The 17,348-nt window shown below is 41.9% G+C and overlaps 1 protein-coding gene across 8 annotated transcripts in view; it reads right to left on the bottom strand.

Moving 5' to 3' along the window:
• Positions 1-17,348, bottom strand: part of slmapa (sarcolemma associated protein a) — a 111,725-nt gene that overhangs the window by 31,059 nt on the left and 63,318 nt on the right. For 3 of the 8 annotated variants that reach the window (XM_028576476.1, XM_028576475.1, XM_028576477.1), the window contains 3 exons: positions 15,468-15,614; positions 11,884-11,949; positions 1,345-1,404 (listed from right to left, as the gene is read on the bottom strand). In XM_028576476.1, the coding sequence (XP_028432277.1) occupies positions 1,345-1,404; positions 11,884-11,949; positions 15,468-15,614 (273 nt within the window). The remainder of the gene's footprint in view (positions 1-1,344; positions 1,405-11,883; positions 11,950-15,467; positions 15,615-17,348) is intronic. The other 5 variants (XM_028576482.1, XM_028576481.1, XM_028576483.1 and 2 more) reach the window with 3 other exon arrangements.

The raw sequence follows: 17,348 nt of genomic DNA on the forward strand, positions 1-17,348 counted from the left end.
GGCCCTGTTAGATACGGTTAGGCACTGCTAAGCCCTGTTAGGCCCTGTTAGATACTGTTAGGCACTGCTAGGCCCTGTTAGATACGGTTAGGCACTGCTAGGCCCTGTTAGATACGGTTAGGCACTGCTAGGCCCTGTTAGGCCCTGTTAGATACTGTTAGGCACTGCTAGGCCCTGTTAGATACGGTTAGGCACTGCTAGGCCCTGTTAGATACTGTTAGGCATGCTAGGCCCTGTTAGGCATTAGGCTAGGCCCTGTTAGATACGGTTAGGCATTGCTAGGCCCTGCTAGGCCCTGTTAGGCACTGCTAGGCACTGTTACGTACTGTTAGGCACTGCTAGATACGGTTAGGCACTGCTAAGCCCTGTTAGGCCCTGTTAGATACGGTTAGGCATTGCTAGGCCCTGTTAGATACGGTTAGGCATTGCTAGGCCCTGTTAGATACGGTTAGGCATTGCTAGGCCCTGTTAGGCACTGCTAGGCACTGTTACGTACTGTTAGGTACTGCTAGGCCCTGTTAGGTACTGCTAGGCCCTGTTAGGCACGGTTAGGTACTGTTAGGTACTGTTAGGCACTGTTAGGCCCTGTTAGGCCCTGTTACGTACTGTTAGGCCCTGTTAGGCACGGTTAGGTACGGTTATGTACTGTTAGGCACTGTTAGGCACTGCAAGGCCCTGTTACGTACTGTTAGGTACTGCTAGGCCCTGTTAGGTACTGTTAGGCCCTGTTAGGCACGGTTAGGTACTGTTAGGCACTGTTAGGCACTGCTAGGCCCCGTTAGGCCCTGTTAGGCACCGCTAGGTGTCTCAGCATAGCCATCTAGCGGTAGGGGCTTTAAACACAACAAAGGTGAAACACTGTCTTACATGAATATTTTTGAACAAAAAAAAAAAAATATCGATACAGTATTGCAAAATAAAATATCGCAAAAGTGTATTGATTTTTTCTTACACCCCTACTTAGAACTATATTCTATCATCACAAAGTCACCCATTCACCGTTTATGTAGAAACTGAGTTTACGTGGTTCTCATCAGATTCAGATTGTTTTTTCTCTGATTTCTTTTCTAGATTATTTTTGGCCATTTTTGGCTTTTATTGGATAGGACAGCTGAAGACAGGAAAGGGCAGAGAGAGGGGGAATGACCTGCACATTTGGACTGGAACTTGGGCGGCTGCAGTAAGGACTGAGACTTAGTACACAGGCATGCTAAACTAGGTGAGCTACCGGCCCTTCTCTCGGATTACTAGTGTTAGTTCACAGACCCAACTGCTCCAGGATTCTGACAACAGAAAGAAATGATTGATAAGTAGGTTATACCTGAAGCTTAGTGGAGCTCTTACCATCAAAGTTGGCCAGTTTGTGGATTGAAGAACTTACGGTCTCCTTCAGCTGTTTCACCGCTGCAGGGAGAAAAAAAAGAGAAAACCAGGAGAATCGGTGAATAAAACCAGCTTAAATTAGTTTAAAAAAAAAAACAGAGAATTTGAACTTTAATCAATTCAAATCTGGCCCAAACTCTGCCAAATGTCCAATAGGCCAAATTAACACACGGTAAATATAACAACCAGCAATCATGCAGCCATTTACACTGACACAGGGTGAGTCTTCAGCTGGATTAGTGGCTGGTTAGTACAGATGTTAAGTGTTGGACCTCACTGAACTAGGGCTGGGCAATATGAAGAAAATCAGATATCACGATATTCTTGACCGAATATCTCGATATCGATATTGCGGAGATATTCTACGGTTGACAATTGGGGCTTTAACAAAATATCATCACAGTTAGATTTTAGAAAAATAATCATCAGCAATGTGGACATAATGTCTAAGTGGGGAAAAGGCAAATAATAGAACAGTTACAACAGTCTGATAAGTTCAGAAAAGTACATCACTTTACTGTAATGCAAACTTTAAAACCAGGAAAAGACACTTATGTCATATCACGATATGAGGATTTCCAAAATCTAAGACGATATCTAGTCTCATATCACGATATCAATATAATATCGATATATTGCCCAGCCCTACACTGAACTTAAGTTGCACTTTAGCTCCTGAAGTTGCTCAAAAAAAGTGAGGTTGTGCTCATTGTTTAAGACATTTCAAATCAAAAGAATCTGTGACAGGTAAGATGAGATAGTTTTGTGTTGAATTTGGTTTTCTTGTTAATCACGTTAAAAAGGTATTACATGAAAAAGTAAATTAGCTGTGGTTACCACTTAACACAGAATACATTAGTTTGTGGTACAGTTATGTTGTAACCTAGGACATGACAGCTGTGTATTTTCTCTAGACAGGGGCATCAGATTAATGACTAAAACATGTCAAATGTAGATGGAAATTAACAAGCCATCATCACCTCGGTGGCATCTCACTTGTACACCTCTGTGATGTAACACTGATGTACTGTATGTAAAAATAAGTCCAGGATAATAAAACCTACTACATGTTGAAATAAAGTTATGGAAATGTCATTGAAAAAGAAAAAAAAAAGCCACATATGTAATGTAAATCTCTTGCTTTATAACTTTTCAACAACATTTAGCCAAGTTAAATCAGATGCCTAGAGGGGTGGCAGTAGCTCAGTCAGTAGGGAGTTGGTTCAAGTCCCCATACGGACCAGTTCACCTCCTGGGCACTGCTCTTGAGCAAGGCACCAAACCCCCAACTGCTCGGGGCGCCTTTCCAAGGGCAGCTCCCTCACTCTGACATCTCTCCATTAGTGCATGTAGAGGTACTGAGCTCTGTGTGTGTAATTCAGACCTACAGCACCAACAGAGTGAAAAATTGTAATTTCCCCTTGCGGGTTTAATAAAAGTATAAATTATTATTATTAGATGACTTTTCATCTGTACAAATGACACATACTTGGCTCTGCCGTTATCAGCTGCTACCACAAAAACTTACAAAACCGCAGACCTCAACTCAATTTGATTGACTCATCCTCCTGATCCATCTACAGCCATATGCTCTGCGCACAAGTTATGTGTTCTAGTCGCAAATTAGAGAATTCTGCTTTGTTTCACTGTTTTCGGTGTCAGTGAAACTGTGTCACCGCAGTAATCGTCATTAGAGAGCACAAAGCACATCTCGGCCAGCGGATTGGTCTATAATAATTAGGGGTGTCACGATTCTCCAAATACTCGATTCGATTCTCGATTTTTACATTTATAGGTTGCTATGCCATTATTCGAATTATGTTCGAAGATTTAATGCTCAAATGCTCAGTGGTAGAGCGGTCGCCTGCCAATCGGAAGGTTGGCGGTTCGATCCCTGGCCCTGCAGTCCCATGTTGAAGTGTCCTTGGGCAAGACACTGAGTTGTAAATGTGTGTGAATGTGTACGGCAGCCTCGGCCACAGTGTATGAATATGTCTGAATGGTGAATGGTTCCTGTACCATGTTAAAGCACTTTCAGTAGTCATTAAGACTAGAAAAGCGCTATATAAAAACAGTCCATTTACTATAATCATGTGGTTGTTGTTACACGTTCTGTCCACTAGAGGGACTTCCAACATCAGCCTGGCCTTGAAGGGGCTTTAAGTCATGGCGCATTGCATTTTCAACACGTTACTCTCTGTTTATATCATTTTCCACCACGAGCACACAGCGACAAACAACAAATCAACAGAGAACTCTGAAACGAAACATTATCTAACAAGTGTAGTGAAGCAGCTCTGTTGTAAAGGCAAATGCTGCTCGGTTAGCACAATGACATCATGTTAGAAAGCACTGCCGAAACCATTTGTCAAAAAATAAAGTAACAAAAGTGTTAGCCACGATGCTAACGGCATTGATAACTAAGCCAAACGGTGCGGTCACTGCTATCGAACGTTGTCACTCACTGGAAATCCAAAATACTTCCACACCGGCGACTTCAGTGAGAGAGAGAGGGGGTTCAAGTTCTCCAGTTGCCGTGCTCTCTTCTGATTGGCTGTAGCTAAGTTACTTCTAAACGAGGGCACACTTCCAACTTAGCGTGGAATACCTGCAGACGAGGGACATGGAAGTACTGTAGTTCTATACAATTTATTTTGTATATTCGAGTTAACTTGTGTATGTTGTAGCACCTCATTGTCAATTTTGCCATTGACAATGAGGTGGCTCACCGCTAACAGCGCTAGTAGCTAGCTGGTAGTCCTTAACGAGCTACTGCGCATGTGCAACTCCCAAGAAAGATGTAACAGAAGCTAAAACAGAGAGCTCAACACACAGGGTGAAAATAAGAGGTGCAGCAATGTGTATTGCAACAGAAATATGGTGTTTTTTGATAATTAAACCATGTAAACCTATTCTGATAGAACCTCTAAATACAATTATGAACCTGAAAATGAGCATCATATGAGCACATTAATTTCGAAAGTGTGACCCTTAATAATAATAATAATAATAATAATAATAATAATATCTACTTCTAAAATGTATAACACCAACGGAGGCAGATGTAAGACTTCTCTAATGTCTACTGCAACCAGCTACAACGGCAGCAAGTGGGACTGACAGTAATGTTTTCCATCAGCTGTCAGTGGCATACGTCACTGCAGCCAACAAACAAAGAAAATGACGGCTGATGTTTGGCTGGTATCAGAAATGTAGGCAGTCAAGGAAAGTTTCCACAGACAAAAATACTTTAACTGCTTCAGGTATTTAACTTGTTTATGAGAAAAGCTGCTGAACTAATTCTCTCCAAACAAGGCGACCAGAAAGAACCAAAAGAGGACGACAACAGAAACACAAGAAAAGAGAAACCAGGAGGTTGGTATACTGATCCAGTGAAAAGCTCCAAAAGGCAGCATGTGGGCACCCGGTTAGCTCAGTTGGTAGAGCGTGTGCCCATGTATAGAGGTTTACTATAGAGGTTTATTATTTGCACAAAACGCACAAGCACTTTGGTCATGTACCGTTTTCTGTTCCTCTTTTTTCCATGTTTTACTACTTGTTTTTATATGTTTTTATGTTTTGTGTGTTGTATGTTATGTTGTGTTCTACAAAGTTTAAAGGATGTCCTGCCTCTTAGACTGTAAAACTAGTTTACCTATGGGTACCAATAAAGTAACATAACCTAACTGCTTTTGACTGGGTTTGAAGCCGACCTGCGGCCCTTTGCTGCATGTCATTCCCCCTCTCTCTCCCCTTTCATTTTTTTCAACTGTCCTGTCAATAAAAGACCTAAAAATGCCCCCCAAAAAATAAAGGAAGCATGCAGAAACAAAAATATGTGAAAATCTGCTAAAGAAGAAGAAAATGAGGAGCTGAGAACCAACCAGCCAGCCGGTGGAACCCATAAGAACCACAACATACCACTAAAACTACCAAAGCACCAGTAAAGCCTGTTACTACCAGACAAGAAGTTCAATAAGCTCTGGCAAGACCGTTCACCCCCAGCAGTGGGACACAATATTCACAAAAAGAAATGTCATTTTAAGTACATACACATTCCACAAGTCTGTTTGTTTAAAGGGTGAGCACACTCAAATCGCACACAAAAAATGCCTGTGGCATACACAGCGATGTTTCTCCTGGTTACTCACAATGAACCACTAACTGCAATAACTTTTAGATAGTTTCCAATGCAAACTGTTAATTATTCTGAATAATGGGACATTGTTCAAGTCATAGACTGTAAAATATTAATGGATGGCGCATGTGTGACGTCACCCGTAGGTTTGTGGAGATCTGCTATGGGTCGTTGAGTTTTCCGTTACGGACGCAGCCATCCTGGTTGGGGATGTGATTATTTTAAACGAGAGGGAGGAGCCCTTACACTCTACGTTACGTTACACGCTTTCACTGGCAATCACATCATAGCCACGCCCTAAACACCCCCTGCTTTATCGACGATATTAAAAACAACGAGACCATAATTCACAAAATGAAAATCATTCTGTTTTGCAGAAGACTTAAAACTAGCAACTGAGACCATAAACTCATTATGAAGAGGTTTACTGAGGTAATAAATCAAGTGAGAAGTGGGTCACTTTCTCATAGACTTCTTAGGAAACCAACCTCCTTTTACAACTGCACGTGTCTCCCCCTGCTGGAATTCAGATATAATGCAGGTTTAAGGAGTCTCCCCCTGCTGGAATTCAGATATAATGCAGGTTTAAGGAGTCTCCCCCTGCTAGTAGTCAGATATAATGCAGGTTTAAGGAGTCTCCCCCTGCTGGTAGTCAGATATAATGCAGGTTTAAGGAGTCTCCCCCTGCTGGTAGTCAGATATAATGCAGGTTTAAGGAGTCTCCCCCTGCTGGAATTCAGGTATAATGCAGGTTTAAGGAGTCTCTCCCTGCTGGAATTCAGGTATAATGCAAGTTTAAGGAGTCTCCCCCTGCTGGTAGTCAGATATAATGCAGGTTTAAGGAGTCTCCCCCTGCTGGTAGTCAGATATAATGCAGGTTTAAGGTGTCTCCAACTGCTGGAATTCAGGTATAATGCAAGTTTAAGGAGTCTCCCCCTGCTGGTAGTCAGATATAATGCAGGTTTAAGGTGTCTCCAACTGCAGGAATTCAGGTATAATGCAGGTTTAAGGAGTCTCCCCCTGCTGGAATTCAGATATAATGCAGGTTTAAGGAGTCTCCCCCTGCTGGAATTCAGGTATAATGCAAGTTTAAGGAGTCTCCCCCTGCTGGTAGTCAGATATAATGCAGGTTTAAGGTGTCTCCAACTGCAGGAATTCAGATATAATGCAGGTTTAAGGAGTCTCCCCCTGCTGGTAGTCAGATATAGTGCAGGTTTAAGGAGTCTCCCCCTGCTGGAATTCAGATATAGTGCAGGTTTAAGGAGTCTCCCCCTGCTGGAATTCAGGTATAATGCAGGTTTAAGGTGTCTCCCCCTGCTGGAATTCAGATATAATGCAGGTTTAAGGAGTCTCCCCCTGCAGGAATCCAGATATAATGCAGGTTTAAGGAGTCTCAAGCTGGAATCCAGACATAGTGCAGGTTTAAGGAGTCTCCCCCTAATGGTAGTCAGATATAATGCATGTTTAAGGAGTCTCCCCCTGCTGGAATTCAGATATAATGCAGGTTTAAGGAGTCTCCCCCTGCTGGTAGTCAGATATAATGCATATTTAAGGAGTCTCCCCCTGCAGGAATCCAGATATAATGCAGGTTTAAGGAGTCTCCTCCTGCTGGTAGTCAGATATAATGCATATTTAAGGAGTCTCCCCCTGCTGGAATTCAGATATAATGCGGGTTTAAGGAGTCTCCTCCTGCTGGTAGTCAGATATAATGCAGGTTTAAGGAGTCTCCCCCTGCTGGTAGTCAGATATAATGCAGGTTTAAGGAGTCTCCCCCTGCTGGTAGTCAGATATAATGCAGGTTTAAGGAGTCTCTCCCTGCTGGTAGTCAGATATAATGCATATTTAAGGAGTCTCCCCCTGCTGGTAGTCAGATATAATGCAGGTTTAAGGAGTCTCCCCCTGCTGGTAGTCAGATATAATGCAGGTTTAAGGTGTCTCAAGCTGGAATTCAGACATAGTGCAGGTTTAAGGAGTCTCCCCCTAATGGTAGTCAGATATAATGCATGTTTAAGGAGTCTCCCCCTGCTGGAATTCAGATATAATGCAGGTTTAAGGAGTCTCCCCCTGCTGGTAGTCAGATATAATGCAGGTTTAAGGAGTCTCCCCCTGCTGGTAGTCAGATATAATGCATATTTAAGGAGTCTCCCCCTGCAGGAATCCAGATATAATGCAGGTTTAAGGAGTCTCCTCCTGCTGGTAGTCAGATATAATGCATATTTAAGGAGTCTCCCCCTGCTGGAATTCAGATATAATGCGGGTTTAAGGAGTCTCCTCCTGCTGGTAGTCAGATATAATGCAGGTTTAAGGAGTCTCCCCCTGCTGGTAGTCAGATATAATGCAGGTTTAAGGAGTCTCCCCCTGCTAGTAGTCAGATATAATGCAGATTTAAGGAGTCTCCCCCTGCTGGTAGTCAGATATAATGCAGGTTTAAGGAGTCTCCCCCTGCTGGTAGTCAGATATAATGCAGGTTTAAGGAGTCTCCCCCTGCTAGTAGTCAGATATAATGCAGATTTAAGGAGTCTCCCCCTGCTGGTAGTCAGATATAATGCAGGTTTAAGGAGTCTCCCCCTGCTGGTAGTCAGATATAATGCATGTTTAAGGAGTCTCCCCCTGCTGGTAGTCAGATATAATGCAGGTTTAAGGAGTCTCCCCCTGCTAGTAGTCAGATATAATGCATGTTTAAGGAGTCTCCCCCTGCTGGTAGTCAGATATAATGCATATTTAAGGAGTCTCCCCCTGCAGGAATTCAGAGATAATGCAGGTTTAAGGAGTCTCCCCCTGCTGGTAGTCCGATATAATGCAGGTTTAAGGAGTCTCCCCCTGCTGGTAGTCAGATATGATGCAGGTTTAAGGAGTCTCCCCTGCTGGTAGTCAGATATAATGCAGGTTTAAGGAGTCTCCCCCTGCTGGTAGTCAGATATAATGCAGGTTTAAGGAGTCTCCCCCTGCTAGTAGTCAGATATAATGCAGATTTAAGGAGTCTCCCCCTGCTGGTAGTCAGATATAATGCAGGTTTAAGGAGTCTCCCCCTGCTGGTAGTCAGATATAATGCAGGTTTAAGGAGTCTCCCCCTGCTAGTAGTCAGATATAATGCAGATTTAAGGAGTCTCCCCCTGCTGGTAGTCAGATATAATGCAGGTTTAAGGAGTCTCCCCCTGCTGGTAGTCAGATATAATGCATGTTTAAGGAGTCTCCCCCTGTTGGTAGTCAGATATAATGCAGGTTTAAGGAGTCTCCCCCTGCAGGAATTCAGAGATAATGCAGGTTTAAGGAGTCTCCCCCTGCTGGTAGTCCGATATAATGCAGGTTTAAGGAGTCTCCCCCTGCTAGTAGTCAGATATAATGCATGTTTAAGGAGTCTCCCCCTGCTGGTAGTCAGATATAATGCATATTTAAGGAGTCTCCCCCTGCAGGAATTCAGATATAATGCAGGTTTAAGGAGTCTCCCCTGCTGGTAGTCAGATATAATGCATATTTAAGGAGTCTCCCCCTGCAGGAATTCAGAGATAATGCAGGTTTAACGAGTCTCCCCCTGCTGGTAGTCCGATATAATGCAGGTTTAAGGAGTCTCCCCCTGCTGGTAGTCAGATATGATGCAGGTTTAAGGAGTCTCCCCCTGCTGGTAGTCAGATATAATGCAGGTTTAAGGAGTCTCCCCCTGCTGGTAGTCAGATATAATGCAGGTTTAATGAGTCTCCCCCTGCTGGTAGTCAGATATAATGCAGGTTTAAGGAGTCTCTCCCTGCTGGTAGTCAGATATAATGCAGGTTTAATGAGTCTCCCCCTGCTGGTAGTCAGATATAATGCAGGTTTAAGGAGTCTCCCCCTGCTAGTAGTCAGATATAATGCAGATTTAAGGAGTCTCCCCCTGCTGGTAGTCAGATATAATGCAGGTTTAAGGAGTCTCCCCCTGCTGGTAGTCAGATATAATGCAGGTTTAAGGAGTCTCCCCCTGCTAGTAGTCAGATATAATGCAGATTTAAGGAGTCTCCCCCTGCTGGTAGTCAGATATAATGCAGGTTTAAGGAGTCTCCCCCTGCTGGTAGTCAGATATAATGCATGTTTAAGGAGTCTCCCCCTGCTGGTAGTCAGATATAATGCAGGTTTAAGGAGTCTCCCCCTGCAGGAATTCAGAGATAATGCAGGTTTAAGGAGTCTCCCCCTGCTGGTAGTCCGATATAATGCAGGTTTAAGGAGTCTCCCCCTGCTAGTAGTCAGATATAATGCATGTTTAAGGAGTCTCCCCCTGCTGGTAGTCAGATATAATGCATATTTAAGGAGTCTCCCCCTGCAGGAATTCAGATATAATGCAGGTTTAAGGAGTCTCCCCCTGCTGGTAGTCAGATATAATGCATATTTAAGGAGTCTCCCCCTGCAGGAATTCAGAGATAATGCAGGTTTAACGAGTCTCCCCCTGCTGGTAGTCCGATATAATGCAGGTTTAAGGAGTCTCCCCCTGCTGGTAGTCAGATATGATGCAGGTTTAAGGAGTCTCCCCCTGCTGGTAGTCAGATATAATGCAGGTTTAAGGAGTCTCCCCCTGCTGGTAGTCAGATATAATGCAGGTTTAATGAGTCTCCCCCTGCTGGTAGTCAGATATAATGCAGGTTTAAGGAGTCTCTCCCTGCTGGTAGTCAGATATAATGCAGGTTTAATGAGTCTCCCCCTGCTGGTAGTCAGATATAATGCAGGTTTAAGGAGTCTCCCCCTGCTGGTAGTCAGATATAATGCAGGTTTAAGGAGTCTCCCCCTGCTGGTAGTCAGATATGATGCAGGTTTAAGGAGTCTCCCCCTGTTGGTAGTCAGATATAATGCAGGTTTAAGGAGTCTCCCCCTGCTGGTAGTCAGATATAATGCAGGTTTAAGGAGTCTCCCCCTGCTGGTAGTCAGATATAATGCAGGTTTAAGGAGTCTCCCCTTGCTGGTAGTCAGATATGATGCAGGTTTAAGGAGTCTCCCCCTGCTGGTAGTCAGATATGATGCAGGTTTAAGGAGTCTCCTCCTGCTGGTAGTCAGATATAAAAATAGTTCAGCCAAGATGTTATCATCAACAGATTTTTTTCAACTTTCTGTTGAGCATCTTCCAATACGTACAGATTGAGTCACATACACTCTGTACCCAAGAGAGTATCAGGTTTAATTTGCGGTTTAGCAGCAACTGATCCACAACATGGTCTATCAAAGAAGGCACCTCTGGAGAAGCAGCAAATAAATAGACGTGTTAGGCACGTTAATAAAAATAATCACGGTAAGACAAAATGAGATAAGAAAAAAAATGACGTAATATCTCAATAAAGTACATTTTCTCATAAGTACATTAATCTTATAATTGACTGAGAAAGTTAAAAGGGTTTGACTTACCGTATTATAATTTTAATTACCAAGAGTTTTATTAGATTGTTTTTTGATCTTTTCTTGGCAGCAATTTATGGTGTCTGTGCTTCTGTGCGTGTGTGTATGTATGTATATGTCTGTGTGTGTGTGTGTGTATATATGTATGTGTCTGTGTGTGTGTGTGTATATATGTATGTGTCTGTGTATGTATATGTGTGTATGTATAGGTCTGTGTGTGTGTGTGTGTGCGCATGCGTGCGTATGTATGTGTGTCTGTGTGTGTGTGTGTATGTATGTATGTATGTATGTATATGTGTGTGTGTGTATGTATGTATGTATGTATGTGTGTGTGTGTGTGTGTGTGTGTGTGTGTGTGTGTGTTTCTGCGTGTATTTGTGTGTATGTACAGGACAACAGTTTGGACACACCTTCTCATTCAATGCGTTTCCTTTTTATTTTCATGACTATTTCCATTGTAGATTCTCACTGAAGGCATCAAAACTATGAATGAACACATATGGAATTATGTATATTTATTAATAAGGAAATAATTCCACTAATTAACCCTGACAAAGCACACCTGTGAAGGTAAAACCATTTCAGGTGACTACCTCATGAAGCTCATTGAGAGAACACCAAGGGTTTGCTGAGTTATCAAAAAAAAGGCAAAGGGTGGCTACTTTGAAGAATCTAAAATATAAGACATGTTTTCAGTTATTTCACACTTTTTTGTTAAGTACATAATTCCATATGTGTTCATTCATAGTTTTGATGCCTTCAGTGAGAATCTACAATGTAAACAGTCATGAAAATAAAAAGGAAACACATTGAATGAGAAGGTGTGTCCAAACTTTTGGCCTGTACTGTATGTATGTGAGTGAGTGAGTGAGTGAGTGAGTGAGTGAGTGTGTGTGTGTGTGTGTGTGTGTGTGTGTGCGCATGTGTGTGTGTGTGCATGTGTGTCTGTGTCTGTGCGTGTATGTGTGTGTATGTAGCAGCATACAGCAGGAATAAATGTTTGTACTCACGCGGACACTCAATCAACTGTTGGATTCTAGTCGAGTCTCCTCCACTGTTGTTAACATGACAGTTGTCTGATAGAAACACAGAGCACTGACATTACTAAGATGACTAGCAGGAGTGGAGTTGGGTATTTATTTCAGATTTTAATGATTCTGCTCATCAATGCCATATCTCATCAAATTGTATTTAAACTGTAAACAATATATGTTGGAGGCAAACACATCCTATCCATATTTGAAGCAGATTGAGGCTGCCAATTGGAATTTTTTTGTGATTATTTTTGCTTAAACATTAAATAAAAAAAACAGTATACTCTATCTTACCAAGTATGCATTGCTTGTTCACTTGTTGATCCCATTATTAGCTGCAGGCATAATGACCCAAAACTACAGAAAATGCTTCATCATGTTAAATGGACTTCCTTCCTGCATGAAATTATTTTACTGTAATATTTCATTGTTTCATGACTCGCCAGTACTAATTGGTAGGGCTGCTCCCTCTTAGTGGATTAGTGGACTAATCGGTGGTTTTGGTCTTAGTCAACTTAGATCTCTTTTGTCCATTAGTCATGTTTGATCCTTTTTTCATGCTTACTGACTTATTTCCAAGAAACGTACGAGCACATCTCTGGTAAACACAAGAATTAAAGTGGTGCTTTAACATGACTCTTTGTGGAGAAACTCAGATTTACAGATCTGTCGATTAAATCAACTAATCGATTAGTCGATGCAATTCAATGGGTGTTAGTCGACTAAGAACTTCTTCAATCGAGCACAGCCCTACTAATTGGTCTGCTATATTGTGACAATACACACATATTTTGATGCATGTATAGCCAGTAATGAATACTGCAGAACAGAAGGTCATTTTTTTTTTACTTTCTGGAATGGATAAGCAGAATCAAAAACCATCTTTCTTAAAATGGAACACATTGTTCCTGTCAATACCCAACCCTGTATCAGAGAGGATGAGACAGAAAGAGCCAAAGACAGAAATCATGACAGAGAAAAGACAGACAGATAAAAGCAGATAGAAAGCATTACAGAACTAATGAGTTACAGAGAGAACAATAACTACACAGACAGCTAGATGCTCCATTAACAAAAGGGCAGAGCAGAAGTCGAAGCCATACAAGGCAGATATTTTCAGACGAATAAAAGGTATAATACAGTGTTTCTGGACAGATACCACAACACTGTAACAGCAGACAGGATGTGGAATATATCGTTTATCGTCAATATCGGTTTCCGTTCAACATATTACCATCAAACTAGCCTTGGCTCCGCAATCCTACGTACTTCCGTTGGTAGGACCAGCCTACCATCAAACAGCCCAACAGTTTAAAAACAACTAAACTCGATGAAAAATTCCAATCATCTCATTATTGTAAACCAGAATTAGTTTCTGAATCAGAGCACAACCTCACAACTTCCGAGTCAGTCAGCATGGAAACTCAAGATGTGACCAAAATAAAGAGTGAAACCCCAAAAGTGTCCACAAAAAAAATAAATAAATAAATGCACAATGTAAGTAGGGTCCCTGACACTGTCTATGCAGAAAATGAGCAGGATTTTTAGATCGACCACAGGCTCAACCTCTTCTCTCCCCGAAAACATGCCTAGATAATGAAATCAGTTGAGCAAAACAAATACTGTAAAGAAAAGTAACACGACTCTAAGTAAGTCCTTTCTTAAGCCATGATCCTGAACTGTCATATCCTACTGGTTAAACTAAAAAGCCCAATTCCAATGAAGTTGGGACATTGCGCAAGACGTAAATAAGAGAATACAATGATTTGCAAATCCTTCTTAACTTATATTCAATTGAATACACAATAAAGATAGGATTTTTAATGTTCAAACTGATAAACTTTCATGTTTTTTTTTTGCAAAAATTCAATCATTTTAAATTTGATGCCTGAGACAAGTTCCAAAAAAGCTGCGACAGGGGCAACAAAAGACTGGGAAAGTTGAGGTATGCTTAAAAATCACCGGTTTGGAACATTCACAGTGAACAGGTTAATGGGTCATGATTGGGCATAAAAAGGAGCAAGCAAGGATGGGGTGAAAGCAAATAGTCCAACATAACAAGGTCACATGACACACAGCCATCTTCTAACCATATACGTACTGGGAACTATATTCTCAGAAGGCGAAGCACTGCTACTTCTGCGGAGGGATTTGCTCGCAGCACCTGAGAAGCCCCGTGGTGAGGAGCAGAGAGTAGCAGTGCTTTGCCTTCTGAGAATATAGTCCCCAGTATATATATGGTTAGAAGATGGCTGTGTGTCATGTGACCTTGTTATTTGTACACATTGTGACTCTACATATCACAACATGTAAATAGGAACATGTTGGCGTTATTTTGTCACTTCTTGGGAGCAGTAGGCTAGATGGAGCCGGTTACCTCCAGGATCTGTGCTAAGCTAGGCTAGATGGAGTCAGTTACCTCCAGGATCTGTGCTAAGCTAGGCTAGATGGAGCCGGTTACCTCCAGGATCTGTGCTAAGCTAGGCTAGATGGAGCCTGTAACCTCCAGGATCTGTGCTAAGCTAGGCTAGATGGAGCCGGTTACCTCCAGGATCTGTGCTAAGCTAGGCTAGATGGAGCCGGTTACCTCCAGGATCTGTGCTAAGCTAGGCTAGATGGAGCCTGTTACCTCCAGGATCTGTGCTAAGCTAGGCTAGATGGAGCCTGTAACCTCCAGGATCTGTGCTAAGCTAGGCTAGATGGAGCCTGTAACCTCCAGGATCTGTGCTAAGCTAGGCTAGATGGAGCCTGTTACCTCCAGGATCTGTGCTAAGCTAGGCTAGCGGTGGGTGCGTCAGACAGTGTTAGGACAGGCCCGGAGATGAGAAGGGTATGTATGGACTTATCTAACTCTGGGGGATATGCTGAGTAAGTCCCAATAAGTCGGCGTGTTCCTTTAAAAGAAAAGGTGATGTAACACAGCGGTAAACATCCACCTGTCGCAGCTTTTTTGGAACATGTTGCAGGCATCAAATTCAAAATAAGGGAATATTTGCAAAAACAACAACAAAGTTTATAATTTTGAACATTAAATATCTTGTCTTTGTAGTGTATTCAATTGAATATAGGGTTGAAAAAGATTTGCAAATCACTGTATTCTGTTTTTATTTACGTTTTACACAATGTCCCAACTTCATTGGAATTGGGGTTTGTACTAAAACAGTATATTTTGAGTATATTTTGAGTGTGAAGTTCAAAATGAGGGCAGAAAAATATTTCCCTTGATCAAAAGCTAGTTAAACTTTTCTTTGAAAAAAGATCAACATTTCAGTAAAGAAAGGCTCCAGCTATATTATTAATAATATGTGGAATCACCACATGATCAGGTTAACAAAGTCAATATTTTGTCTTTTACAAAACCTCATTTCATAGGTTTAATTGTAATATTATTTTACTGTATCTCTTAATTTAATAGCATTATATTATTGTGTTTGTTTAAATGTTTCTCGGTTAGATTTCTGTTGAATTGTGCTGTATTATGTCAGACTTTTTATCAAACCCTGCTAAAGAACAGTGCTATACATTAATTAAACTCTCGATTATTATGATAAACTGACTACCATCAACATCTTCATCTTGACCAAATGCACCATCATCGGTGTCTGTATCCTCCTCATCCTCGTCTTCCTCCTGGCTCTCAGGTGTCTGCAGGCTCTCTTTGTCCTCGACAGGCTCCTCTACTGGTCCGTGGGAGACAAGGTCCACATCTGCCGTGTGACCAGATCAGATACATATATATGTATATACACACACACGATTTTGTCGAAACGTTACCAGCCAAACACATGTTCATAACAAGAGTTAAGAGTCCAAACGATGGCAGGTCCCTTCACAAAGTGGCTACTGTGGCAAAGTGAGCAGTGAGACAGTCACCTCCAGCATTCATATTCAGTGTTGTCATTCAATCACCAAGAAGTCAAATCAGTGACCAGAAGCTCTTTGTCCCCAGAAGAAGAAAAACAAAGCAGTGGACAGTTTGGCAACCATGGAAACAACCCATATTATCCAAAAACTCCAACCAGCCCCGTTCAGACTCGACAGAGTGCCACCATGGTCCCTGGGACAACCTGTCACAGCCAGCAGTGTAAGTCAAGACTACATATTTGAGTCCTTCGGCATGGTGGCCACGGTTGACATTGCTGGTCATGTGACACTTATAATCTTAAAAGAAACAGCCTTAAACAATGATTTTTTTAAAAGTGTTTTTAATACTGAAATTGTGAGCCATTAGGTTGAATAAAAAAGAAAACGGTATGCACTGTGAGGCCAAAAAACGTGCAAACCTAAGGAACTTCCAAAGCTACAGTAATGCACCTGCTCCACAGTACAGCCACTATCAAACTATCAAATATCAACATGGGTAGCAGCCTGAAAAAAGCCAGCATTGGTGGGCTATAATAAATACTTCTTTATTTGAATAGGTACTTTTAAATGTTTTTAATCTCCAGTTATCGATTTTTATTTTATTGTACTTACAACCCCTCCAAAACTATTTATTGTATGCACCTGAATAATAGCCTAGAAATCTAAACGCCCCCTAGCGGCAGCAAATGTAATTTGCAGCCAGGCTCGTCTAGCAGGTCTCAATTGGCTTGCGAGCTGGAAAAACCAAACTCTAGTCAGGCCAATCACATCGTGTATAGAGTGGGTGGGCGGGGCTTATGGCTGCTGCTGCTGCTGCTGAACAGACGTCCTCTGGAAGACTTGGAGTTTTCTTAAAAAAGTAAGCGGTGTTCGCAGTTTAAAGTTTAATCTATCAGCTAGCGTTGCTCTGATTGGTTGGAGAGCTATCCTATTGCATATTCCTAAAGACAACCGTTTATCCCGCCCCTCGAGATTGAGCCCTGACCAATGGGGAGTTCCCAGACCCAACATCTGGATGTGGGGCTGGCTCGTCAGGCTACGTGAATAATGTTTCTTTACACTTGGCCCGGCTATTTTCATAAATGGACATTTCAACCTCTTTGTTTTAAAAAATAACATCGTGCACAGCTGTCAGTTTTCAGAAAAGTGTTTGTTTGTATGTACCCGTGTATATATATGCTGTCAATGCAGCCAAGAGCACGCCAGACCTGTAGGTGGCGGTGTAAACGAGAAGCTCAACACCTAGTTAGCCAATCAGAATCCCGAAAACAGCAACGAATCACTTCCTCTTTCTCTCTCTCGGCTTTCTAAACCTCCTTTTGTCTCAGTTTCAGAGGCAAATTCTCCGTTTGCGTGTAAACGAAGGGCACAAACGAAGGAACATGTCTCCGGTTTTCAAAATAACCATGTACAGTACAGGCCAAAGGTTTGGACCCACCTTCTCATTCAATGCGTTTCCTTTTTATTTTCATGACTATTTACATTGTAGATTCTCACTGAAGGCATCAAAACTATGAATGAACACATATGGAATTATGTACTTAAAAAAAGTGTGAAATAACTGAAAACATGTCTTA

This window comes from Perca flavescens, chromosome 4 (assembly GCF_004354835.1).
Source record: "Perca flavescens isolate YP-PL-M2 chromosome 4, PFLA_1.0, whole genome shotgun sequence".
In the NCBI taxonomy this organism is placed as follows: Eukaryota; Metazoa; Chordata; class Actinopteri; order Perciformes; family Percidae; genus Perca; species Perca flavescens.